At 38.1% G+C, this 25,437-nt stretch overlaps 1 protein-coding gene across 6 annotated transcripts in view; it reads right to left on the reverse strand.

Annotated features, from left to right (window-relative positions):
- Positions 1 to 25,437, reverse strand: part of CAPN7 (calpain 7) — a 51,831-nt gene that overhangs the window by 8,462 nt on the left and 17,932 nt on the right. For 4 of the 6 annotated variants that reach the window (XR_015164023.1, XR_015163987.1, XM_086401042.1 and 1 more), the window contains 11 exons: positions 24,899 to 24,985; positions 20,284 to 20,410; positions 19,418 to 19,503; positions 18,088 to 18,181; positions 16,249 to 16,395; positions 14,831 to 14,937; positions 13,988 to 14,108; positions 2,233 to 2,377; positions 2,018 to 2,117; positions 1,264 to 1,399; positions 562 to 637 (listed from right to left, as the gene is read on the reverse strand). Coding sequence is in view for 4 of the 6 variants with exons in the window: in XM_086400818.1 (XP_086256944.1) it covers positions 562 to 637; positions 1,264 to 1,399; positions 2,018 to 2,117; positions 2,233 to 2,377; positions 13,988 to 14,108; positions 14,831 to 14,937; positions 16,249 to 16,395; positions 18,088 to 18,181; positions 19,418 to 19,503; positions 20,284 to 20,410; positions 24,899 to 24,985 (1,226 nt within the window). In the remaining 2 variants the exon portion in view is untranslated. The remainder of the gene's footprint in view (positions 1 to 561; positions 638 to 1,263; positions 1,400 to 2,017; positions 2,118 to 2,232; positions 2,378 to 13,987; positions 14,109 to 14,830; positions 14,938 to 16,248; positions 16,396 to 18,087; positions 18,182 to 19,417; positions 19,504 to 20,283; positions 20,411 to 24,898; positions 24,986 to 25,437) is intronic. The other 2 variants (XM_086401164.1, XM_086400902.1) reach the window with 2 other exon arrangements.

Below are 25,437 nucleotides of genomic sequence, written 5' to 3' on the forward strand. Positions count from 1 at the left end.
TCTGGCAGGAAGGTCATCACAGAGGAAATGGCATAAACTGGATCTTAACCACATTCATTACAAAGAAGAGAGGAAAAGGAATATGCGGACAGAGGCCAGGGAGAAGACACTCTTGGCGGAAGAACTGAGACAGAGGAGGGCAACACAGGCGTGATGTGTTCAGGAGCAGCCAGACCTGCGCCGAGGGTGCCTTAAGGAGAAGGCCAGAGTGTAAGAAGCCTCAGACATCTCACTCAAGAGCCTGGACTTTTTATCCATGAGTCCACAGAAAACCACAGATTTTCTGATCAGAGAAAAAGATAGGATTTAAATTTTAGAAATAAAGCTCTGACGGCAATGTGCTAGAGTGCAGAAATTGCAAATTCCTGAGGTCTCTAAATTAAAAAAAATAACACACACAAGTAGCATAAATAGCCACACATCTGTTTGAGGGGTTTCTATTAATCTTATCAGCATAATCATTAATTTATGTATATTACCTACATAAAATTTGTCATTTTTCAAATTAACCACACAAATAGAATTTTAATGTTTGTTTGAATGTCTGTTTACTAAACATACCTGGGTAATAAACTTTTTTCCCATCAGTCTTGTATACAACCATTGTGATAAATTCTCGATTATTTGCAAAATCATCCTAAAAGCACAAATAATTCAATATGGTTAGGTAGATTGACTCACTATGTTCCTGTGTGTGTGTGTGTGTGTGTGTGTGTGTGTGTGTGTGTGTGTGTGTGTGTGTGTGTGTGTGTGTGTGTGTAGGTGGGGAGGGGAGGAGAAGGAGATTATTTCTAAGCTTAAGAGCATTTCTATTTGGTGTTATAAAGTATGTCAATTAAACTGTAATTTCAGTAGATGAGCATGCTATATGAAGCAATATACTACAAAAAGACTCTAAAAACCATTAAAATTATGGTTACCCTTTACAAAACCAGGCCTAATGCATCAACATTTCCAAAACCCCCTTAGCATATTTTTATGTTAATATTCTTAAGATCTAAAGCATATATAATCAACACTAAAACTCTCACTAGAAAGCACAGACTCCCTCACTCTCTTCATACATGATTTCTGAAAGAGATTTGAAGTGTGTAATTATAAATTATCAATTTCCTTTGAGGAAAACATTTATCTAAGAAAACACTATTTTCAAGACACCTATATACAGGAAACAGGCTGGTGATGAAGTTGCGTGTCTTGCTCACGTTGGTCTACTTATATTTGAAAGAAAGTCTGTATGGGATGTGAGGAGGGTACCAGTACCTTGTCTGTTATGTGCCTACTAAGCAAAACCCAGACCGCGGCGCCCCCCTGTGGACACTGCACCTCCAGCTTGTACTGGGGGTTGTTGGCCAGGCTGTAGGCGTCCTTCACAGGTCCTTGCTTGGCGTCCCAAGTACTAGGAGACAACATCACAACATCAGTAAGGAGGTCGGAATTACACTTCTCACAGAGCTAAGCTGAAATGCTATTTTTAAAAGTTTTGCTTCAAATACAATTAGGTTTTAAGGTTTTCTTGTTTTCTTTTGGCATAATCAAGAAGCACACAAAGAGAGTGACTATTACATGATAGTTCTCTGCATGCTGTGTGCTCAGTCGCTCAGTCATTCTCTGTGACCCCATGGACTGTAGACCACCAGGCTCCTCTGTCCATGGGGATTCTCCAGGCAAGAATACTGGAGTGGGCTGCCATGCCCTCCTCCAGGGGATCTTCCTGACCCAGAGATCGAACCCAGGTCTCCCACATTGCGGGCAGATTCTTTACCAGCTGAGCCACCAGGGAAGTCCAAGAACACCGGAGTGGGTAGCCAATCCTTTCTCCAGTGGATCTTCCCAACTCAGGAAATGAACCGGGGTCTCCTGCATGGCAGGCAGATTCTTTGCTAGCTCAGCTACTAGGGAAGCCCTCTATGGGCATGATAAAAAGAAAGAATACTAGTCTTTCCAAATAATTTCATTTTAAATGAAAAAAGGGACACTACTATGAAGCATATTTTGAAATGTGCAAAAAAGTTACCTGTGAATGCATGTTGATTCTTTAAAAAGACCTGGATTCCAACTCAAGTAAATTACATCATAATACTGGCAGAGATCATCCCACGAAATCCAAAATATTCCTAAAAATTAGATGTCTTTGTTAGTCTAAAAAAACCTTAATGACTTGTCAGTTGAGTACATTTTACACTGTTAAAGCATGTTAAGCACATATTATTAAATTAAAAAGTTATTTACCATTGTCTATTTTCTGAGCTGTTCGAGGATCAAAGTTTAAATACTTTTGCAACTCTGGGGTCCAGTTTTTTACATCATTTTCACTATATCTTCCCTTCCAACGTAAATGACTCCAAGGATTTTTCAGTTGGATAAATCGCAGCCCCTATTAAAAAAGCCAGGAGATAACAAAGTTACAAAACAGTTTTACCACATTTTTATTAGTTATATCATTCTCCAAGTGAGGATGCAGTTTGAATACTTATCATTTCTTTTCCCTACAAATAACATCCGAAATTACTATTCTTTAATCAGCACTTGCCTGAGCCCCATATCCGATCAGAAGCTGTAAACGGCTACCTATCTCTAGAGCTATGCTATCCATACGTAATCACTACTCACATGTGGTCATATATAATTAAGTTTACAAATCAGCTCCTTAGTCGCAGTAGTCACATTTCAAGAGCTCAAGGACCAAGTGTCCTAGGAGCTAGATTCGTGCACAGCACGGGCACAGAACGTTTCATCCTGGCAGGAAGTGCCTCTGGGCCAGGCTGCCCTAGAGCATGGGTGTCCCCTGTCCTCTCAGGGCCTCCTGTGCTGTGGCCTCGCTGGTTTCCAGTGCCCTGTCCCCATGCCTGGCTCTCCCCTGCCCTGCTCTCAGCCCCGTAGGCGACCCACACTCAGTCCCCGCACAGAACGCCTCTGTTCACACTGCGCCTGCTCCTGCGGGCTCTCTGGTCCCCTCTGACCCGCACTCAGTCCCCGCGCAGAACGCCTCTGCTCACGCTGCGCCTGCTCCTGCGGGCTCTCTGGTCCCCTCTGACCCGCACTCAGTCCCCGAGCAGAACGCCTCTGCTCACGCTGCGCCTGCTCCTGCGGGCTCTCTGGTCCCCTCTGACTGCTCTGCTTTCAGATGCTCTTTAGCATCTTCCTCCACTGACTGTCAGAGAACACGAACTCTGCAGTCAGAATCAAACAGTACCAAATTTCAGCTCTACTATTTGTCAGCTCTGCGGGCCCTAGTTGGTCACTGCTCTCTCTGAGCTGCTGTGAAGACTAAATGCAGGAACACAGGCAAATCCTCTAGTAACTTCTTATCATTTAAAAAAAATCATTCGTCTATCTTCGGCCGTGCTGCGTCTTCGATACTTCACACAGGCCTTCTCCGGCTCTGACAAGGGGGGCTGCTCTCCAGGCGCAGTGCACGGGCCTCTCGCGGTGGGGGCTCCTCTTGGTGCAGAGCGTGAGCTCTGGAGCATGGGCGTTGCAGTGTGTGGGCTCGGCTGTTGCGGTTTCCAGGCTCCACAGCACAAGTCCAATAGTTGTGGTGCAGGAAGGAGTCAGCTGCCCGTGGCACGCAGAATCTCCCCAGACCAGGGATCAAACCTGTGTCTCCCGCACTGGCAGGTGGATTCTTTACCACTGAGGCCACCAGGGAAGCCCCTTCTCATTTTAATTACTACCTCTCCTTTAAAGTTCACAGGGCTAACAATCTGTATTACGTTAGTTTACAACAAACAATATCCTATCTTACATCATTTCCTACTTCTAATGCAGGAGTCTTGTCTCCCCAATGTGACTATAAAATCCTTGAAATGGTTAACATTATTATCCTGTGTCAGAAGTCTGTACTGAGTTTAAAGAACACCATATACGCTCAATAAATACTGGGTGTGTCTACAGAGTTGATCATATTGACTCAGAAAAACAAAAGAGCATGTAAATCCAAAAGATCTGTCTTATTTCAAGCAGTCAACTTAGAAACCCGTATTCTTTTTCTAATGATGTCACAAACCAAACAATTTGGAAGATATTTTAAAAAACACACACATTTCTTTGCTATTTTAAATGTGGCAAATCATGGCCTGGGGTAGACTTTTGGACATAAATCAGACTGTTTTCTTTAAGGCTACATTCCTGAGAAGCTCATCAACACAATTTCTGTTCTTAGTCTCTTCTATATCATTTGTGCCTCACCCTGCCCCTGCCACACATCAGCCAACAAACGCTAAACTCCTTTCTGATTCATGAAACCTATTTCCACATGAGCAGAACATCTCTTTATTTCAGGACTTCATCAGCCTTTAACATGAGGAGTATAGAGTAGTAAAAAGTATAAACAAGAATTGCTGCTAAGCTTTTCAGAGGAAGGTCCCAGGTATCACTGACATTCAAGGGCACGAAGGCACGGCTGCAAATTTTGTTTGGATAGAAAACCAGCAATTCAGAGGAACCTGAATGGGGGTATAAATGCTAGAGAACTAAGAAAGTAATCAGGTTTATGATGAAACATTCCATGTCCAGGTACTTCGTAGTGGCAGCAAAGGAAAAGCCTCAGGGATCCCTTGGGAAGATCTGTCTGAATTTAAAGACAGCAGCTTAAAATGGAGATGTACCATCAAAACGGACTATGGAATATTACCCCAAGGAGACAAAAAAATTACTCAAACAAGGATAACTGAGACTAAAGTGAAGGTCGTAAAATACACAAGAGGTTTGAGGCAGTCAAACAAAAGGACGACACTTTCACTCAAGTATTAATATGAAAATATCACTAAGTAAAGAAAGTCACAAATGATGTAAGATTGGGAGTAGCTTTAGTCAAAGATGAGGCAAATCTGCATGAAAGAGTTCTAGAGAAAAAAGCCTGAATGGATTAATAGTGAAATATTTTGAAATAGAAAAGGTATCTCAAAACTGATAGCACAAATAACATAAAAATGATAAACCCAGGAAATTCTTCAAATCTGTACCCAAAGATCATAAAGAAACCCCCGTAAATGTTAACACAGATGACGAAGCCTGTGGGAGACATCAACTCCGACTACAAAGAGACCACATAACCAGAGGCAGAGGGCAACAGGCAGGACGGCCGGGGCCCAGGCGGCAGGAGCAACAAACTGCAAGGGGCAGGCGTCCTTTCCCTTCTCCACACAGAATTAACAGGCGCCTTTTAATTCTGTGTGGAGGGCACCTGGTTCTGCCTCAACCTAGCTAACCAATGTTTGCCTCATGGAAATGTTCTTAAGCTATTCATGAAACTATGTGTTTGCTTTGGAAACTGCCTTTCTTCAAGATAGTTCCGCCTGAGACTAACTTTTTTCCTTTTCTCAAACCTTGGGCTGATGATGGCTCAATAAACCAGTACTCCTGTCAATTGATTTATGGCCGGGGGATGACACACCTCTGCCATCCTATCTCAAAAATGCATATTGTGGGAGAGGGGCCTGGTGACACTCCCTCAGCCTTGAGAAGTCTCTCTTGTCTGATTAATGGCTTGCTAAGAGACATAAAACACCTTGCTAAAAGCTAGCAAGGGGGCACTCTTTCTGTCCCCTCTGATGTCTGTCAGAAGCTATCTCTACCTCTATTATACTTTAATAAAACTTTGCTATACAGAAAGCTCCAAGTGGTCATGCTTCATCTCTGAACTCGGATTGAAATCCTCTCCTCCGGAGATCACAAATCCCGGCATGACACGGGGCTCGCAGCAGCAACCTTTCAAAAGGAAACCGGAGCCAATTCCATCGTGTGAGAAGCCTGCTCAGGCTGGTTGTGTTTCTGCTCAGTAACTTTCATAGCATTTTGATATGAATGTGAGCATCATCACGGTAAAGAAACCCATCACCAGGCCACACTTCACTCCATCTTCACACGCTCCAAAGTGCCTTAATCATGGGATACAGCCCGACCCATCAGCATACCAGCACCAGCTCTAGACTCCCCTGGGCTGCTCAGACAGTTGCTCTGGGACCTGACTGTGCCCACCTGTGGCTGGCAGCCTATGCGTGAGGCAGGGCCTGGCATCCAACTGGGCTCATGGTAGTCAGCCCCTCAGAGGGGCCCACGCAACCTGTAGAGGGCACCACTCGGGCACCAAGCTTGGCTGAGTGGAGGGGTATGCCACTGGGCCCACAGAACGTCTCCTCCACAGGGACGTCTCCACTTCTACAAGACCAAGAAACACAAGTGACATAGTTAACACATAAAAACAAAAAGAAAATGAGGCAGAAAGAGGCAAAAGAAGAAAAGGTCCCCAGTTAAGGAACAAAGAAACCCCAGAAGAACTAACCAATCTACCTGATAAAGAATTCAAGGTAATGATCATTAAGATGTTCAATGAATTCAGGAGAAGAATGCATGAACACAGTGAGATGTTTAATAAATAGTTAGAAAATACAAAAAAGAAACAAACAGCTGAGGAATACAATAGTGAAAATAAAAAATACGCACTAGAAGTAATCAATGCTAGATTAGATGATACAGAGGAATGAATCACTGAGATGGAAGACAGAGAAGTGGAAACCACCCTGGTTGGAGAAAGAAAAGCATTTTTAAAAATGAGGATACTTTAAGAGACTTCTGGGACAACATCAAGCATGTTGACCTAACAGTCACATCACAGGGGTCTAAGAAGGAGAACAGAGAAAGGGGTAGAGAACTTAAATGAAGAAAAATAGCTAAAAACTTCCCCAGTCTGGGCAAGAAAACAGACATCCAGGTGCAGGAAGCTCAGAAAGTCCCAAACAAGATGATGCCAAAAAGGTCTACACCAAGACACACTGCAGTTAAAATAGGAAACTTACTGGCAAAGAGAGAGTCTAAAAATCAGCAAGAGAAGAGCAAGGAAAGTCCCATATGACCATCAGCTGACTTGTAGCATAAACCTTGCAGGTCAGAAGGGAAGGGCACAATATATTAAAAGTACTGAAAGGAAAAAAAGCCTACAGCCAAGATAACCTCTACCAAGTAAGGTTATCATTTACATTTGAGGAAAAGGTAAGACAGTTTCACAGATAAACAAAAGCTAAGAGTTCAGCACTACTAAACCCACTTTACATATCTAAGCATGTCTCTGAGTGAAAAAGAAAAGGCCACAACCAGAAATTAGAAAATTACAAAAGGAAAAATCTTATTGGTAAATGTAGGTATACAATAAAGGGGGCTTCCCTGGTGGCTCAGATGGGAAAGAACCTGCCTGCAATGCAGGAGACCAGGGTTCGATCCCTGGGTTGGGAAGATCCCTCAGGAGAAGGAAATGGCAACTCACTTCAGCAACCCTGCCTGGAGAATCCCATGGACACGGGAGCCCAGCGGGCCACAATCCATGGGATCACAAAGAGTCGGGACTCACGCACACACACGCACGCGCACACACACACACACTACACAGAGTAAAGCCAGTAGATAAATTACTTATAAAGCTAGTAGAAAGGTTAATAAACAAAAGCAGTAAAATCATCTATATCCACAATATGTATGGTTAAGGGATACATATATAACTTAAAAGTATGGTAAGAGATACAGACATGCCAAGAAAGGTCTATCTAGTCAAAGCTGTGGTTTCTCCAGTAGTCATGTATGGATGTGAGTTGGACTATAAAGAAAGCTGAGTGCCGAAGAATTGATGCTTTTGAACTGTGGTGTTGGAGAAGACTCTTGAGAGTCCCTTGGACTGCAAGGAGAGCCAACCAGTCCATCCTAAAGGAGATCAGTCCTGGGTGTTCATTAGAAGGACTGATTCCAAAGCTGAAGCTCCAATACTTTGGCCACCTGATGCAAAGCACTGACTCACTGAAAAAGACCCTGATGCTGGGACACTGAAGCCAGGAGGAGAAGGGGACGACAGAGGTTGAGATAGTTGGATGGCATCACTGACGTGAGTTTGAGCAAGCTCTGGGAGTCGGTGATGGACAGGGAAGTCTGGCGTGCTGCAGTCCATGGGGTCACAAAGAGTCAGACACAACTGAGCGACTAAACTGAACTGAAGGGATACGTAAAACAAAGAGATGTAACATGTGATGCCAGAAACATGAAATGTGGACAGTGTCAGTAAAAATGCATAGTTGTTAGAATGCATCTGAACTTAAAAGGATGTGAACTTAAAACAATCATGTGTAAATATATGCATATGCACACACACATGACATGTATGTATTGCAATACGCACACCTTGGGGCTTCCCAGGGGGCGCTAGCAGTGAAGAATCTGCCGGTCAATTCAGGAGACATAAGAGACGTGGGTTTAATCCCTGGGTCAGGAAGATCCCCTGGAGGAGGAAATGGCACCCCACTATGGTATTCTTGCCAGGAGAATCCCACGGACAGAGGAACCTGGAAGGCTACGGTCCGTGGGGTCACAAAGAGTCAGACACGACTGAGTGTTTGAGCACAGCATACAGCACACAAACCTCATGGTAACCACAAGTCAAAAATCTCTAATAGATACACACAGAAAAGACAAGGAAGGAATCCAAACATAACACTAAAGACAATCATCAATCACAATGAAAGAAAACAAAAGAAGAAAGGAGCCAAAAAACTACAAAAATAACCCTAAATGATGAACAAATACCTATCAATAATTACTTTAAATGTAAACAGACTAAATCAGAAGACATACAGTGGATAAAGAAAATAAAACAATAAAAATAAAGAAAACAAGACCCATATAAATGCTGCCTACAGAGACTCAGTTCAGATCTAAAGGCACACACAGATTCCAAGTGAGGGTATGGAAAAAGGTATTCCATGTAAATGGAAACAAAAAGAAAGCTGGGATAGCAATACTTTGTTATCAGACAAAATAGAGTTTAAAACAAAGACTGTAACAAGAGACAATGGATCAATCCAAGAAAAAGATACAATTTTAAATACATATGCATTCAACATAAGAGCACCCAAATACATAAAGCAAATATTAACAGACATAATGGGAAAAATGAACAGTAACACAATATTACTAGGAGGTAGTAACATGCCACTTGTATCAATGGATAAATCACCTAGGCAGAAAAATCATCATTAAGAAAACCACTTATATTGCACATTAGACCCAATGTACTTAACAGATATCTACAGAACATCCCATCCAAAACCAGCAGCATACACATCCTTTTCAAGTGCACATAGAACATTCTCCAAGACAAATCACGCACCAGGCCTCAAAACAAGTCTCAATAAATTTAAAAAGACTGAAACCACATCAAACATCTTTTCTGACCACAAGAATCTAAGACTAGAAATCAACCACAAGAAAGAACTGCAAAAACCACAAACACATAAAAGCTAAGCAACCTGCAACTAAACAACTAATAGGTCACTGAAGAAGTCAAAGAGGAAATTTAAAAATACCTTGAGATAGATAAAAATGGAAACACAACAATCACAATCTATGAGATGCAGCAAAAGCAATTCTAAAAGGGAAGTTTACAGTGATACAAGACTTCCTCAGAAATAAAGAAAAATCTCAAACACCTAACTTTATACCTAAAGGCAGTAGGAAAAAAACAAACAAAACCCAAAGTTAGTAGAAGGAAAGAAATCATAAAGATGAGAGCAGAAATAAATGAAATAGAAACTAAAAAAAAAAGAAAGAAAAGATAAGTGAAACTAAGACCTGGTTTGTTGAAAATATAAACAAAACTGACAAATTTTAATTGAACTAATCAACAAAGAGAGCCCAAATAAGTCAAATAAGAAATAAGAAAGAAGTTACGACTGACATCACAGAAGTACAAATGATCATAAGAAGTTACTACAAACAATTATACACCCGTAAAATGGACAACCTGGAACAAATGGATAAATTCCTAGAAACGTACAATCTCTCAAGATGGAATCAGGAAGAAACAAAAGACACGAACCAATCAACGACCAGTGATGAAGTTGAACCAGTAATTTACAAACTCTCCACAAACAAAGTCCAGGACCAGAGAGTTTTATGGGTGAATTCTATTGAATGTTTAAAGAAGAATTAGCATCTATCTTTCTCAAAGTATTCCAAAGAGCTGAAAATGAAGGAATGCTTCCAAACTTATTCTCAAAGACCAGCAGTTTTGATACCCAAACTAAAAATACCACACGGAAAGAAAACCATAGGCAGTGTCACTGATGAGCATCAGATGCAAAAATCCTCAACAAAATATTAGCAAACCCAACTCAACAATATATTAAAAGGTCACACACCATGATCAAGTGGGATTTATCCCATGGATGCAAGGACGATTCAACATTTGCAAATCAAACAAGGGGTTAACACCCTATTAACAAATTGAAGAATAAAAATCATATGGTCATTTCTATAGAGGCAGAAGAAGCTTTAACAAAATTCAACATCTGTTTACAATAAAAACTCTCAACAAAGTGAGTACAGAGGGACCTTAACATAATGAAGGCCGTATATGACAAGCCTATAGCTAACTTCATTCTCAACAGTGAAAAACAGAAAACATCCCCTCTAAGATCAGGAACAAGACAAGATGTCCACTCCTGCCACTTTTATTCAGTCCTAGCCACGGCAATTAGACAAGCAAAATAAATAAAGGGAATCCAAATTGTTAAGTAAGACACAGAACTATCACTGTTTGCACAAGACATGATACTATACACAGAAAATCCTGAAGATGCCACCAAAAAACTATCAGAACTACTAAATGAATTTGGTAGCGCTATAGGACACAAGATTAACATACAGTAATCTGTTATGCTTCTATACACTAACAACGATCAGGGAAATTAAGAAAATAGCTTCATTTCCAATTGCCACAAAAATAATAAAACGCTGAGGAACAAAACTAACCAAGGAAGTGAAAGACCTACACTCTGAAAGCTGTAAGACACCAAGGCAAGAAATTAAAGATGACACAAACAAACGGAAAGCCATACCATGCTCACGGAGCGAAGAGTTAATGCTGTTAAAGTGCCATACAACCCAAGGCAATCCACAGATGCACTACAGTCCCTGAGGAAATACCAATGACAATTTCCCCAGAACTAGAACAAATAACTAAAACTTGTACAGAAACACAAAAGACCCCAAATAGCCGAACAACCTTGAGAAAGAAAAACAAAGCTATGAAGTCTCACAATTCTCTGATTTCACACCAACTACAAAGCTACAGTAATCAAAACAATATGGTACTGGCCCAAACAGGCACATGCATCAGTGGAGCGTACAGAGCCCAGAAACAAACCCACACTTATAACTGATGTATGACAAAGGAGCCAGAAGAAACACACAGAGGGAAAAAAGTTTCTTCAATAAATAGTGTTAGGAAACCTGGACAGTTACATGTTAAAAAAAAGGAACGGGAACCATATCTTACACCATATACAAAAATAATCTCAAAATGGATTTAAAGACTTAAATGTAAGTCTTGAAACCATTAAACTCCTAGAGGAAGACATAAGCAGTATGGTCCTTGTAAGTATTTTTGTATCTGTGTCCTCAGGCAAGGGAAACAAAAGCAAAAACAAACAAATAATGTTACATCAAACTACAAAACTTTGCAAGGTGAACGAAATTATCAACAAAATGAAAAGGCCACCTACTGAATGGGAGAAAATATTTGCAAATAATTTATCTGATGAGGGGATAATATCCAAAACATACAAAGAATTCATACAGCTCAGCAACAGAAAAATAGAACCTAATTAAACAAATAGGCAAAGGACTTGCACATTCATTTTTTCCAAAGATGATATACAGATGGCCAACACATATATGAAAAGATACTCAACATCACTAATCAGGAAAATGTAAATGAAAACCACAATGGGACATCACTTTACACCTGTCAGAACAGCTACAGTAAAAAAGACAACAAATAACAAACGTTGGCAAGGATGCAAAGAAATGCACTTTCGGTGGGAATGTGAACTGGGTGTAGGCATTATGAAAACAGTATGGGGACCCCCCAAAAAAATTAAAAACAGAACTGCCATATGATCAAGCAATTTCGCTTCTGGGCATTTGTCCATAGAAAACAAAAACACTAATCTGGAAAACACATATGCCCACCAATGTTCACTGCAACACTGTATACAAGAGCCAAGATATGGAAGCAACTTAAGTGTCCATTGACGGATGAATGGATAAAAAAAAACAAAACAAAACCGGTATACATATATACAATGAAATGTTAGCCATTAAAAAAGAATGAAATCTTGCTATTTGTCATGGGTCTTGGGGGTATTATGCTACGTGAAACTGTGAGAGAAAGAAAAATACCGTATGATTTCACTTATGCGTGGAATCTAAAAAACAGAACAAATGAGCAAACAGTACAGAAGCAGATCCACAGATACAGAAGAAGACAGGCGGCCGCCTGAGTGGGATGGGGTGGGGGGCTGTGAGCAAAACAGGCGAGGCAGATAAAGAGGCACAAAGTGCAGCTGCAAAACAAACAGGCAACGGGATGACAGGTTCAGCGCCGGGAACACAGTCAATAACACTGTGACAGCTTCGTATGGGGACAGCCGGTGACTGTGGCGACTGTTCCGTGAGGTACGGAACTATCACACCACCACGCTGTCCCCCACGCAGGGCTGCACAGCCATCACACCGCGATCTAAAGTACAGAAAACACAAGCGACCTTTATCACTACACAATAACTGACACATCAAACTGATACTGTGTGAATAATGCTGCTGATTCTTAACAAGGCTATTATTTGAGAAGCTTACTTCACCGAAATTTAATAGTTTTTTAATGCTTTGTTTTCAAGTCAAACCACAGGTACCTGTTTTTCTCTTAAATATGTTATTTTTCCAGTTTCTTCTAAACAATCAGAACAAATACTTATTTCTTGAAGTAAATGATGTATCTTTACAGAAATTTTCCTCACATTCAAGCTTCCTTTCAAACTATTTCATTGTCTAAATTTAAATCTCTTGCCAGATACATTCATTAACATCTATCTCAAAGGATATTCTAACAGTAAAATTATTATTAAATAATAGCAACTGTTACTCTCAATGTTTTACTTGGTTTGTGTGGGAAGATACATTCCTAAACAAACACAGATATTTCAGTTTAATTCACATAAATTTTTTTATTTTTTTGCTTTATGCAGTCAATTTTTATGCTGCTTTTAAAGGGAGAGAAAATTCTATACAGAATGGTTAGTGGCACAATAGTGGCTTTAAGACTATAAATTTTTAAATGTTGCAGCACATCCCTACTGCCTTCATAATTCATATGCCTTCATAATTCATATAGTTCCATGTGCCACATAAGAAAATCAATTTAAATACACAGTTAGTACCCTGTTCTTGGTGATTGATCACTACTTCTTTCTGTAAGTTTAAGCAGGAAAACTGGAATATACAGCTAGTTAAACTTTTCAGTAACTAAACAGCTTAGTTTCTATACTGTAAGGGAAAGAGAGCTCTTTCCTTAATGATTTTTATATTTTCTAATCCATTGTACAGACATATTTTTCAGTGAAAAAAACGAACCAATAACACGAGAAAAAATAAAAGTCACTGTGCCAATATCAGAACACAGAGAAAGGGCCTGAAAAAGGCCTCACGGTGCAAGGCCTGCTAGAAAAACACGTGCAAACCCACTGGCATGCTTCTTATTCATAGGTATCCTCTTATTTTTCATCTGGGCACAAGTATTCACTGAAGGCTCTACAGTCTGACACTGTGACTGAGCCCCAAACCCAACAGACAGCCCAGAGCCTCGAGGGACATGTGTTCACCTCAACCCTACTACTTTTATGGAAAAAAAAAAGAGGCACACAACGTTCCTGTTGCATTGTCAATATCTGTACTGCCACTGCCACGGTCTTTACATTTCCCACCTTTTAATTTATCACCTCCAATGGGAGAGGTCAAGTTGTTTAATGTAACAGGTAGAACGGTTTTCAAACTTGGTCTAAATCTTGACTTATCAGTATTTAAAAAGCTCATATGTTATTTGGAATGCTTGCGATGTCTTACTAGCAAACAAGAAAAGCAAGGGAAATGAAACGTGAGGCGGAACCTTGAATTCTCTGATGTCCAGCACAGCGTACGCGTGTGTGGGGACCAGGCCCCACTTCTCGCCTTCAGCCTCGGTCATCACTCCAGTGGATGCAGTAATGAGGACATCTCCTTTGTGAAATCTGGAATGGACCCAACAGATCAACAATCAAAGGTAAACACATCCGTACCTCAGATTACACCATCTTTCCTTTACATCAAAATTTCCACCAAGTGGAAATCTTTTCTAAAACAGGCTATTTTCAACACCCACCAGAGAAGTACATTTTTATTTTACAGCAAATCAGAAAAAACTATCACATTTATTTCTTTTCCCTCCCAGTTTTAGACAAACTAATTCTCAGAAACCTATCAATGAAGAAAAATAAATGCTAAATTTTCAAATGATTTACAAATAAAGGTGAAGATGGAAAATACCAAATGCATTTCTCCCAAAACTGTATAATTTTCTTCGTCAAATCACTGAGCTTTCTGGTTTCAAGACTGAATGTGTATTACTGTACAGTTTTCCAGCTCTTCACATGGATGATCCATTTAAGGCGTAAGCTATCTTTATGTTCTCACCCTCCTCTTTTCCCACCTTCCCTCAAATTGGTAAGTACTCAGGAAGTACAAAATAGTCTTTCCAATATTCCTTTATCCAAATGTTTTGGATTATCTACCATCTGGATTAATTGCAAGCGTCTCTGAGGGCTGGCTGGAGCGAGTGCATCAAGTGAATATTCTAAAAACACAACTTCCCTAATAACTGAGAATGACAGCCTCTGCAGTATCCATTCTCAACAAGACATGAAGCGCTTAAATGGCCTCTTTTAGTACAAAAGAGAGAGAGAGAAGTGTTTACCTTTGGTAAAGCATTCGGAAAGAATTATCCTTGCTGAAAGTCTGGCTGTCTGAATGCATGGCGATCCTTTCTGGTATCCACCCAGTCAGGGCATGAAGATCAATGTTCTGCAACATAAACCCAGTTAGGACTGTCACTGTGGTTTTCAAGCTCCTAAATAAGTCCCCAGGGTACGCTATTAAATCTCACTGATCTGATATGATGATTCTGATAGGAATAAATCAGAAGGTAGTAAGTTGTTTTCTATCCGTATGAATCTCTTGTATGCGTATGCTCAGCCGTGTCCGACTCTTTGCGACCCTACGGACTGTAGCCCGCCAGGCTCCTCGGTCCACGGGATTTTCCAGGCAAAAATACTGGAGTGGGTTGCTATTTCCCTCTCCAGGGATAATAAATCTTTTATTATTGGGTGGGTTGCATTTTCCTTCTTCAGAAAAATAAACCTCTTACTTAACTCAAATTCCCATCTGGATTTAAGCACAAGCCTGTCTTTTCCTCACATTCTCTGCTGCTTTTCCAGAATACATTTACTGATATATCTGATGAAAACTCAAAACATTTAATAGGAAAAACTGCTTTGATGATGATGATGACAGTTGACTCGGTAAATCAACAGGCAATGGATGAGAAAGCTAAACTAAAAATATTTGAAGGACAGAGAAACTGAACATGGAGGCTGGGAAGAAATTTGTTAACATCCTTCTACCTTTAACTATGACCTATATATTCTTTGATTAGCATTATAAGCAGCAGCAGGATGAAGGAGGCCAGGCACTGGGCTAGGATACTAACCAGGACTGAGTAATAGGTGATTTGCATATATTACTTCATTTAATCTTTATAGTTCTTGAGAGGTGGGTATTATCCTCATGTTACAGACAAGCAAAGAAGCTAAGAAAGGGTAAACACCTTTTCTAAGGCCACAGGCTCATCAGTGTTATAATTTAAAGTCATGCTAGTCTGAAGAATTTCTGGCGTAAGGCTGTAGTTGACAACTAAAGGACACTGGCAGATACCTTGATTTTACAGATAAAGTTGTGTTAAGGTTGGGAAATACTAACCCCAAAGTCCTTGAGCCTGAATTTATATATTAAAAAAAAAACCACAGAAGGATGACAATATGAATCATCCCTTTGATTTGAGAGGTTCTTTGGAAAGGTACACTACATTTATTTGGCCCTGTATCCCACCAGAACAGTAGACACATACACTTCAGGCTTTCCTGAATACTAAATCTACACAACGTGCAAATAATCTTACAAAAGAAAACATGTACTCCCATAACAACTGGCTGGTCAATATTTTTCAGGGGCTGATAATGTTTTCATTTAAACCAAATACATCATCTACAATCTTTCAAACTTAGAATAATCGTATTAGGTAGCATAAGCCTGTGTCTGGATCATCTTATTACTTACTGAATTGGATCCTGGGAAATCATATCCTCCCATGACTTTCATGTATGCCTTTTCTATGAGAGAAACCCATAATTCACTTTTGTTGTTAGAATAGGAACAGAGCAATTCTCCTTTGTGATCAACAGGTAACTGGTCATCAATTATCACCTGGAGAAAGAGAATATTAACTTCTTTGGGTGGTACAAAATATCTTAAAATCTTTTCTATCAAAAAACTTCCACACCTCTTATACTGAATAAAATAAAAGGCATGCTATGTCAATTACTAAGTTAATGGTAGTTTCATATTTCTGGAAACTGATCAATTATAAAATGTTTTGTGATGCCTTTCTTAAGGTTTACAACTTAATCTTCCTCTCAGGTATTAACCTGGAGCCAATTGGTTGGAAAATGTTATGGATCTACCAACAAAATTATTAGGGATTCTAGAAATGTACTTTATATCTAAAATGATTTACAAAAGGACCTCTCACTACTAAGGGAAATAACAACAGTACCCTAAATCTGCAAAAAGATTCATGCTATACTTAGTAGTAAAACATTATGGCTAAATAATACATTTAAATAATATAGAAGCAGAGAAATAATCACCAAAACCATGCAGCCTCTAATTCACATTATAGAGTGATTTGGGAAACAAGAGAATAAAAAGAATTTTGATTTATTAATAGAGAAACTATGCAACTGCATTTTGAAAGATTCTTTAAACCAGAGATTATTTACAAATTATAGTTCAGGAAAACCATTCTCAATAATTCTGTTTAGTCCTTAAGAAATTAACTAGAGCAATCATTCTGAAAGGTTGTTCTCAGACAACATCACCACCATCACCTAGAAACCTGTTAGATACGCAAATTCTGGCCCTTCTGCAGACCTACTGAATCAGATGCTTTGGGGGTAGAGCCAGGAATCTTTCTTAACAAGCACTCCAAATGATTCTGTGCACCCCAAAGTTTGATTCTTATTCAACTAGAGAGTAACTTCTAAGCTTCCCACACTAGAATCAGTGTGGAATCTTGTTTAAATGTGTATTCTGATTCAGCAGGTCCAGGATGAGGCCCAAGTTCAGAAATTCTAACAAATTCCTATGTGCATGAATGCTAAGTCACTTCAGTCGTGTCCAATTATTTGCAATGTCCTCTGTCCATGGGACTCTTCAGGCAAAAATACTGGAGTGGGTTGCCATGCCCTCCTCCATGGGTCTTCCCGACCCAGGTAGTCAAACCCATGTCTCTTACGTCTCCTACATTGGCAGGCGAGTTCTTTACCACCAGCACCACCTGGGAAGCCTAGCAAATTCCCAAGCAATACTAATGTTGATCCCTGGACTTAATGAGCTGACAGGAGCTAGAGAATCCTAACAATGCAAGGCCCTTACAACATCGTTCGGAATCCTTAAGAGAAAGATTTGCAATTTAAAACTATGTATATATTTCACAAAGGAAAACAATATTAAAGGTGTCTTACACCTCGATTTACACACATAAATTATTCTAATGGACTTAGTGTGTCTGATATCTTTTTAATCAAAAAGGTAATAAATGACCACCAGATTAAAATTCATTTTAAGGATAAACAAACATTAGCTCAATGCTACTTCTTGGAGCTTTCTATAAATTTTCCCAAACTCATTTTTAAAAGACTTTATGCTTGCCATGATTTTTTATTTTTAATTATTATTGATGATGTTATTGGTAGTAATATGTATAATATCACAGAGTCAAAATCAACTAAACTGACTTTTTAAATGTTTACATAAATAACATTTCTTAATGACTCTACTTAAGATTCAAAGGTAGGGAAGAAAGAAGGGGTTGATATGGAGAGAAACGTTATTCACCTTTCTGGGCACACCATTGAGGTGAAGTTTTACCATATACTTTCCACAAGGATTGTACTCTGGCTCACCATCCTTATTCTGAGGATAAATTATGCTTTAGTAAGGGAAAGAAATGGTGAAATACCAACGTTAATATTCAATATAAACTACTATGCAGAATATTAATTTTATTTAGACATATGCTATTGTCTTAGTAATTTTACAAAAATAAATGTAAGAATATTTGTCTATAATAGACCTGTAATGGAAAAAGAATTTCATCTCAAAGTTTTTATTTAATATAAATAAATGAAGACAATGTCTTACGAGATCATACAATAGGGCATACATTTCATAATATTCTTAAAAATGCTCATTTTTAATTATATCCTCTAATAAATTTTCTAGTAAGTGGATATATTTTAAACTAGTTAAAATAATCTACTATTGGCTCTAAAACATAAAGAGACCATTTCAGTTAACCACAACTAAGGAAACTGTAACTCTGACATAAAGTTAGCAGAGCGCTGATAGAGCAACAAAAGTATCTAGTAAGATACTCGCAGAAACTATCAGTATCAATTTTCTTTCTCAAACTGCATAGGATTTATTTACAAGCTTTGTTTATCCAAGATGGCAAATGACTTGAAACTAAGGTCTGTATCTATTTACCTTTGTTCTTTCAGGACTTAACAAAAACTCAGGAAAAGCTGTACAAAAAAATTATAATGCTTAATTTTTATAATGAATAATTTTAAGCTAATAAAACTTCCAAAAATTGAAAGAAAAAGGATTTCATGGTAACATTTCAGTACATTGTTCTAGCCAACAAAAATATTACATATATTATGTTATACTATATTACAGACCTATATAATGCTGTATTATATATAGTATGTCTTATATTAATGTCTTATTTAACCCATTAAAAACATTATCTCAATAAATGATATAAAACTTTGAGACATTTTCCAATAGATATTTTTTGTGTGTGTTGTTTTCAAAATCTGATCCATTTTACACTTATAGCCTATCCATATTCACTAGCTCATTTCAAGTGTGTAATATCCACATGAGACTTGTGGCTACTATATAGTACAGTCAAATTATAAATACGATATGATTTTAATTTGACCAATCTCATTTATTTCATTTATATTATTCTAACTATATGTGCATACGTTCTTAGATTGTCTTAGCAAATCCTTCCACATTCACAAACCATCTGCTTGACACTCAAAGGCCGTAACAGTTCTAAGTGATATGCCTTTTCTGTGCAGACAAAAATTAAGCTTCTATTTCCAAGTAAGATTCCATGAAAAGGGCTAAAGGGACAAATATAAAATCTTACCTGGTAATCAACTTCTTATTAAATCGTCTTTCATAAGCTGCACTGATGGCCAGTGATGCCACAAAAGAACAATCTGATACTATTGTCTGTTAATAAAAATTATTACTACATTCATTTACTCATGCAATTTCAACATTACCACAGTATTTAAGCATTCCATCTAGAGCCTTTTTATACAATATCTTGACTGCTGCTTGAATAGGAAAATAATAAATAGAAATGCCATAGTGCCAACTAACACATACTTTGTTTGTACAAATCCCGGGAAAAACAAGTATTTCAATTAAGTTACTTTAGAATAATTAAATATGCATGATGTATTCTTACATGAATAAAAGCAAACTCAATTGAATTACATTTTTTAATGACAAAAAATTACAAGCATTTTTTAAAAGTTGGTTAATTACAATATGACAAATTAAAATCAATACACACATCAAAAAATTTGAATCACAGTATTTCAGGAGCATTATTTTCATACTAATGTGAAAAAATCTATGACTGCAGGGCTAATATGTCATTAATAAAGTTTACAATCAAGTCATAGAGTTGTTCTGCCACTCAAGTGTTTTAAATAAGCCCAATACCTTTCTATCTGCTCTATTTATTCTCTCATCAAATATAAAATTCCGATTCTCAATTATTCTCATCTGCAAGCATATATCAATAGAGTGCACAAAAATCTATTTAACTGCTCAAGAGTTATTACATCTCAGTATGTCTAAGTCAAATGCGAGACGAATAATTTCTCCAATCATACTAATGCATATGAATAAATAAAAATCTAAAAAAAAGAGGCAAATGTATATTCAAATAACTTTAAAATGTTAGCTTTTCATGTAAAGTTATACAAAATATATGTTTACCTGCTTTATGCTGAAACTAGACACTGTATAAATCATCGTAGGGTTGTTGGTGAGGTCTTCCGGTCGTACCCACTTAGAAAATGTAGCTTTTTGTTTAGGTGATAATGGTAACTTGCCACATCTATCACTGAGGTGATGATAAAAATTTAATAATAATAATAAAATTAACCTTAAAAAATGACTTAAAAACAAGATTAAATTTCCCAGGGAATTTATTTTGGTATAGTGATCACAGCTATATAGCGAATTCTAAAAACACTCTCTGGTCAAATCTGGCCTTTTACATTTGATCTTGAATCCAACCTGATTACCACCTCAATTTAAAAAAAGGGCACAGATAACTGACAACAAAAGAGCAATTAAACACTTTTATATTTATTTTAAGAATGTAATTTCAGAGTTAAATTTAGCATGGTTATATTCAAGAAATTCAGTTTCAATAAAATGGAGCCATTTGATTCATTCAAAAGAAGCAAGGAAGCTACAGATCTTTATGTTGATTCTTGACAAACTCATCTCTGCAGGACTAATAATGAGAATACCTAGTTACTGACTAACGCAGAGGTGGCAACAGTGGTAAAGAATCTGCCTGCCAGCGCAGGAGATGCAAGAGACGCGGGTTTGATCCCTGGGTAAAGAATTATCTCCTGGAGTAGGAAATGGCAACCCACTCCAGTATTCCTGCCTGGAGCATTTCATGGACAGAGGGGCCTGGCAGGCTACAATCCATGGGGATCACAAAGAGTCAGACACGACTGAGCATGTACCCACACACCAAACATGTGCTAGGCATCACACAAAATATTTTACATATTTTATTCATTTGACCTTCAAAACAATTCTATTACAGCAAACTTTTTAGAAAAAGTTTTAAGTGATCAAATAATCTGTGGCACTGCTGAGCTAAGACACAGAAGAAAGGGTATCTGATTCCAGGTCTTTGGTGCCAAATCCAGCATCTTATCCGTTACTCTCTACTCAAAATGTGTAGGGAATACACGTGAAGTATTTCTCTATAATTAATGTACGGCACAAAAGTTTAAGTCTGCCATTCTTCAAAGTGCTTCTAGAGCAAGGGCAACAAATCTGATTTTGAAAGATTTATAGGATGATATAAGGTGAATGATACGTAACCTGAAAAAAATATGTGTTTTTAAAAACACAATGTTGACAGACATTAGGAACAAGAGGGTTTTGCGGTGATGTGTGATCTGAAAACTCCTGAAGTATTTTTCCTTTTTTTTCCATTGGAAGGACACCTCTAAACCTTTAATAAGCCAGTATTTGCTGGAAATCTCTTAGAGCATAATACGGTATATAACACTTCTCAAACTTTTTTGGTGATCACCTCATATGTCGCACAGAACCACTAGCATTCTAGGCAGCACTTTGTACCTGTGTAGAATCAGGACCTGACTGCTAACATGCAGTGAGCTGAACGAATTTAGAAGAATCTAAGAACAGCCATCACAAAAGTTTGAGGAGAAAAAATAAGGCTGACTCAAATCTATAATCTAATTACTCAATATTATTAACCTACCAATATGAACCAAATTCAGTAAATCCAAGACTCCTTAACACTTGTTCTCTCAAAAGTCACCACTGAATTACTAAATTTTTCTTAGAACTTTGAAATATTTAAAATACTTTATAATTTATAATACATGGCCAGAAAAGAAAAAAAAAATTAGTCATCCAATCTTTCTAAAAAAGATTAGATAAAGCTCAACATTCAAAAAACTAAGATCATGGCATCTGGTCCCATCACTTCATGGCAAATAGATGGGGAAACTGTGGAAACAGTGTTAGACTTTATTTTGGGGGGCTCCAAAATCACTGCAGATGGTGATTGTAGCCATGAAATTAAAAGACACTTACTCCTTGGAAGGAAAGTTATGACCAACCTAGACAGCATATTAAAAAGCAGAGACATTGCCAACATAGGTCCGTCTAGTCAAGGCTATGGTTTTTCCAGTAGTTATATGTGGATGTGAGAGCCGGCCTATAAAGAAAGCTGGGCGCCAAAGAATTGATGTTTTTGAAGTGTGGTGTTGGAGAAGACTCCTGAGAGTCCCTTGGACTGCAAAGAGACCCAATCAGTCCATCCTAGAGGAGATCAGTCCTGGGTGTTTATTGGAGGGACTGATGTTGAAGCTGAAACTCCCAATACTTTGGCCACCTGATGTGAAGAGCTGACTCATTGGAAAAGACCCTGATGCTGGGAAAGATTGAGGGGCAGGAGGAGAAGTGGACAACAGAAGATGAGATGGTTGGATGGCATCACCGACTCAATGGACATGGGTTTGGGTGGACTCTGGGAGTTGGTGATGGACAGGGAGGCCTGGCGTGCTGTGGTTCACAGGGTTGCAAAGAGTCGGACATGAATGAGCGACTGAACTGAACTGAACTGAACTGAATTTTTCTAACCAAAGATTCATACACTGGGGAGCTTTTTTGCCATCAGTCTGCTATCTTCGAATTTTAAAATGTTTACTGTTACTATTTCTTCTGATTATTCTGTGAAATAATCCAGAAAACAAGAAAGGAAAAATCTTGCCAGTTAGAGCATTTAATTTTACTTGATTTTTCTTAAAATTTAACTACCTTGGTAAGCATTCACTGAGCACTGCCTCGTGGGACACCGTGTAGGGAGATGCTCTCTGTCCTCATGGAGCCCAGGATCCCATGTGCAGGACAAGCAGAGAGCAAGGGGTCACACACAACGTAAAACCCCAGCTCTGCCAGTGAAGTCACTCACTTGTGTCTGACTCTTTGCAACCCCATGGACTGTAGCCTACCAGGATTCTCCATCCATGGGATTTTCCAGGTAATTAGGGAAGTTACATTTTAATAACTGTTGTAAGACAGTTATAATGTTTTGATAGTTATAAGACAGTTATATTTTTAATTACAGTGTAAGCATTTTCCCGTGTTACTTAATTTCTTGAAAACTTGATTGTTCATGAGTGTATACAATTCTTTCTAGGAACATTCTGTTGTATGAGCACTAAAAACATGATTTATCTTCATCTGTTACACAAAGATTGGAGCTACAAGTTTGTACTCTACTTGGATATTACCATTTAAGAGCATCCTAGAATAACTGATTCACATCTTCATAAGTAGAATAATATTGCTAACTATTTTTTATATAAATCTTTGACTAGATCTGTAAAAACTTTTTAAAATTGGTTTCTTGAAGTGAAATCACTGGTCAAACATTTTTAAAGTATTTGAAATGTACAGCTAAATTATATAATTTAGTATTCAGCAAGATAGTTATTTCCTAACAGTTTATTCTTATTACAAAGTGCTTTCTACAGAACAAGCACCACTGTAAGTGCTTTACATTTTATTAACTCATTTAATCATCACAGTAACACCAGAAGGTAGATGCTAATATTAAAGTCTGAAGCAGATTACAAAGCTTGCATGGTGTCCCAGAGGATATGCCGCTGGACAGCATGGGCCTGGAATCTGTGCCCTTAATGTTAGGGCTATAAGCGTCTTGGATACAAGCATTCCCTAGATCCAGATCAACCACTGGCATCACATAGGTGCAGGTGCCTGAGTGAAACCTTATGCTGGTAACTTACTGGCCTTGAGATGTCTACCTTCTGCCCATCCAAGAACGACAAACACTAGAAGTGTGAGAGCAGGTCTTCTGTTTTTATAGTCTTTATGTATTCTGCACACAATAAGCATTCAATTCCCTGATGCTTTCCGATAATAAATAGGCTAATGGCAGAAATTTCAAAAAATAAAAGTGTTTTAAAAAGTAAATCACTTAATTTTGCTGCTTAGAGATAACCACTGTAAACATTTTGACCTATCACTTTACATCATTTCATTCTATATATCTATAAATACATGAAAAAAATAAAATTTGGATATTATATATTTATAATTTTCCATCTTTTAAAATTTTTATATTACAAACATTTCCCCTATATTTTTCAAAGGGTTATTTTTTTGCGGATAACATAATATGTAACAGAATAATATGAACACGCCATTGTTCTGCTATTACTGGATACCAAGTTGGTTTTAATAATTTTTTGCTGTAACAAACACTCTGATAAGCACTCTTATGATAGACATCTTTGGCCCAATTTTAATTTCCTTAGGATGACTAGAACCTGGGAGTCCTGAAACAATGATTTTAAGGTTCCTGACATAAGCTGCCACTGTCCTGGAAGGCTATGCTAACACCTTCATAATGAACCCTGTTTCTGAACTGGATCTTCTTGTGAACAACAAGCCTGTCATTTCTCTCCACCTTGCATTCAATGCCTTGGCTGACTTGCAATTCTGTCACAAATTAGATGAATATTTACTCACTGCTTACTTCTCTTGTACTGGGATCCATGTTAGACACTATGAGCATAACCTCAGCCTAAAGAAGACCCACAAGTCCTGTCACCAGGAAAAGGGCAGAGGCACTCTTGCCATGTGGTCCCACCTCCTTCCCTCAGCCTTGTGTCTTTTCCAATCAGAATTTTTATTACAAATTTTAATGTTAAGGCTATGGATTTAATTGGACTTAAGCAGATGGCAAAAGTACTGAAAAATTAAAACAATTTTGAAAGCAAGAACTGCAATAGTGCTTACTTACCAGAAAGGCATTGGATAAGCAAAACGTTCCCTCAGATCAATGCTCATGAAAGGAACATATTCAATACCATTTATTTTTGATGTTGTCCTATTAAAAAATAAGAAAAAAATCTAAAGTAAATGTCAAGTCAACCTTAATCACCAATTTTATTTAAACTCCTTAAAATTTAAGTGACAAGGTATGGTATTGTAATAAAATTAAACTGATAATTTCATGTAATGTTAACTTTATTTGAGCAAAATTTTCATGAAATAGTGGAATACCAAAAAACAATTAATCCAATTTAATTCCAAAGTTATTCTTTTGAGACTACCATCCTTTACAACAAAACAACTGTTTCAAAACAGGCTTACACCAGAGGCAATGAAACTGTCCCCAGGACACAAAGCGAGTTGTATCCTCAGCCTAAAGAAAGAAAGCAATTGCCTAGTTACTTGGTTATTTGAGGATTCAAAGGATTCTTGGATATAAATTCTTTATATGTTCTGGTTATGAGACTAAGGAATGGGTAGTGACAAAGAAAGAGGCACATATATCAG

The sequence above is a fragment of the Bos grunniens genome, chromosome 1 (assembly GCF_055505025.1).
Source record: "Bos grunniens cultivar Pamir isolate PY7600 chromosome 1, Bosgru_T2T1.0, whole genome shotgun sequence".
Taxonomy (NCBI): domain Eukaryota; kingdom Metazoa; phylum Chordata; class Mammalia; order Artiodactyla; family Bovidae; genus Bos; species Bos grunniens.